This window comes from Hippocampus comes, unplaced genomic scaffold (assembly GCF_001891065.2).
Source record: "Hippocampus comes isolate QL1 unplaced genomic scaffold, H_comes_QL1_v1.1 scaffold7, whole genome shotgun sequence".
In the NCBI taxonomy this organism is placed as follows: domain Eukaryota; kingdom Metazoa; phylum Chordata; class Actinopteri; order Syngnathiformes; family Syngnathidae; genus Hippocampus; species Hippocampus comes.
The window spans coordinates 250,512-253,011 of NW_017842060.1; the positions used below are offsets into that span (position 1 = coordinate 250,512).

Genomic DNA, 2,500 nt, shown 5'->3' on the forward strand with positions numbered 1-2,500 from the left:
TGCAGTCCTAACTACTTTTGTACTACTCATAAGCTTTGTTGTTTAAAGCAGTTGATTTAATCATTGACACGAAAGCATGGAGAGAGGAAAAAAAGTCAACGGAACAAAATGCGTTCTAAAGTATGTTGATTCATATACGACGTCCAGGTGTGCGCCATGCGTGAAATTAGCTTTCTTTGACCGTGAGCTAACCAGTTAATTAGCTTTAGCTTTAACACAGCCACGAATTAAACAGTAAAACATTCACCCCAAATCCGCCGTATGTCTTGTAAAATTAAGTTAATTAATATTTGACATTTGGGAGTTTGTTTTCTTTTGCTGCGATCATCAGTTGTTGCCATTAAGCTTAGTTTTAGCTTCAATCTAAAGCCATGAAAACAAGACAACTAAATCCACCTAAAAACATCTGCGTGTCTTCTAACGTCATCTCAGTTAAAATATGACATACCAGAACCAAGTTTTCTTTCGTCATGAATTAACCAGCAAATTTGCATCGTCACAATTCTGCTGCATAAAGTTTGGCTGATTGGTTTGATGCGGCAACAACTTGAAGATAGGAGTTTAGCTTTATGCTTGAACTCTGAACCGATTCTTGTAAAAAGAGCAAAAATTATTTGTCAAATATACCCTATTTTCCTGAACACATACACCAAAAAAAATGATTGGGAATCAATTTGTCTCTTGTAGGATTCCGTGCCAAGTTTGTGTGCTCAGCTACCGATCACTTTGCAATGTTGTCATTATACGATGCAGCTTCCGTCAACGCATCATTTGATTATTTTCAACGTAACACAAAGCCATCATGTGCTGAACCGAAGCTTGTTTTTTGAGGATGAGCGTTGCCGACGTGCTTGCACTCCAGTGCGGCCTGCCAGACATTAAAAGACAATGCAGCTTAAGGACAACGTGACGGACTGCGGCAGCTGGGGGGGGGGGGGGGCGCGGGGGGGCAGCTGTCCGAATGATACTGTGCGGCAAATAAAAGAACTCTTTTATTTGCCGCACAGTGGGTGTGGAGTGGGTGTGTCCGCTAGCTCGTCTCTGAGGCTCGGCGAGCAAACCGTTTTCCATTCAGACCATGGTTGAAGAACAACACTGTCAAATGAATGCCAGATTGTTTTTGTGCTTTTATGAAAAACAGATTTTGAAGGTGGTTAGTCTAAAAACAACAAAACAGACAAACATTTTTTTTTCTCTGAAAAATAAAAATGACTGCTCTATTACTTGTGATAATTTTTGGGGGGTTATTTTTAGCCAACTACACCTGTTTTTTGTTAGTTTGTTTTTTACAAAATTGACAAACAAAAAAATCTTCTTGGTGTTTCTCATTAAAAAGAAATAAATACAAACAAAATATTTTTGTTGATGGATTGACTAAAAAAATAACACAAAAACAATCATTTTTGGGTTTAAGCAGGTGAAAGCAAAAGATGCAAAATTATCTTCCATCGAAAAACCAAAAACACTTCTCAATGCTGCATGACTTCTTGGTGAGTTGGACCTCCCACCCAAAAAAACAAAACCAAAAAAACTTTTAACATAAAAATGACTTGACACAAACCAAACACTCATTGTCAAGTGAACACATTTCAGTGGCTAAATGGACATACCGTATGATGTGGCTAATAGCTTCAAACATTGCCACCTCATAAAAAGTTGTTATGACGCCCCCCCAAAAATGGACTTCTCATCAAGAGTTGGTTTGTTTAAGCCTGATGGCAAACGTTGCTCATGTACGTCGTGTCTGTTCCCAGATCCTTTGGCACTTTCATTTCCCAAAAGGGGAGATTTTTGTTTCTTAAAAAAAAATTCTGGCTGCATTCAGCGCTGGCACCAGGGTGTGTGTGGATGTAACACACAATGCACACACTTGAACCTAAAAACATGAACACAGTAGAAAATGAAGTGTGACAATACCCGGAAGGTGCCGTTTCACAATACGATGACAACATGAAAAGCAGGACCAAATTACATTGCATCAACACTTAAATGGGGGGGGGTTGGTCAAATGAGAGCAGCTCTTGTACCAAATGTATGATTAGAAAGAACAAAGAAATAAGTGGCACTACAGGTGACCCATTAACCAGCTAACTCACTAACTACCAACCAGCTAATTAATTAACCAACAAGCCAGTTTATCAACTTAGTCGCGTGCTAACTGACTTTCTGACCCCCCCCCCCAAAAAAAAACATATCACTAGCTAATTAGCCAACCAACAAACTAATAAAACAGCTAACTCTGAACAACCAAAAATTTCGAATGTGGTTTGACTGTCATCTCAAGTTTGAAAACTAACAAAAATAGTGTACGTGTGTATGTACATAAAAATATATTCCATGTTGATGAGAGCAGTGAAATGGGAAAAAAGAGGAGAAAAGGACTAGATAAAAATCTGTTATTAATTACGGATAATTCTGAGTTAACTATGAAATTATACTTTTGATCGCGATTAAATATTTTAATCGTTTGACAGCACTCATATATATATATATGAAATGT

The 2,500-nt window shown here is 38.0% G+C and overlaps 1 protein-coding gene across 1 annotated transcript in view; it reads right to left on the reverse strand.

Moving 5' to 3' along the window:
* Positions 1-1,354: 1,354 nt before the first annotated feature.
* LOC109511291 (beta-1,3-N-acetylglucosaminyltransferase lunatic fringe-like) overlaps positions 1,355-2,500 on the reverse strand; it is a 13,836-nt gene continuing 12,690 nt past the window's right edge. Inside the window, exon 8 of the mRNA XM_019862275.1 lies at positions 1,355-1,876. Within this exon, the coding sequence (XP_019717834.1) occupies positions 1,822-1,876 (55 nt within the window). The 3' untranslated portion in view covers positions 1,355-1,821. The remainder of the gene's footprint in view (positions 1,877-2,500) is intronic.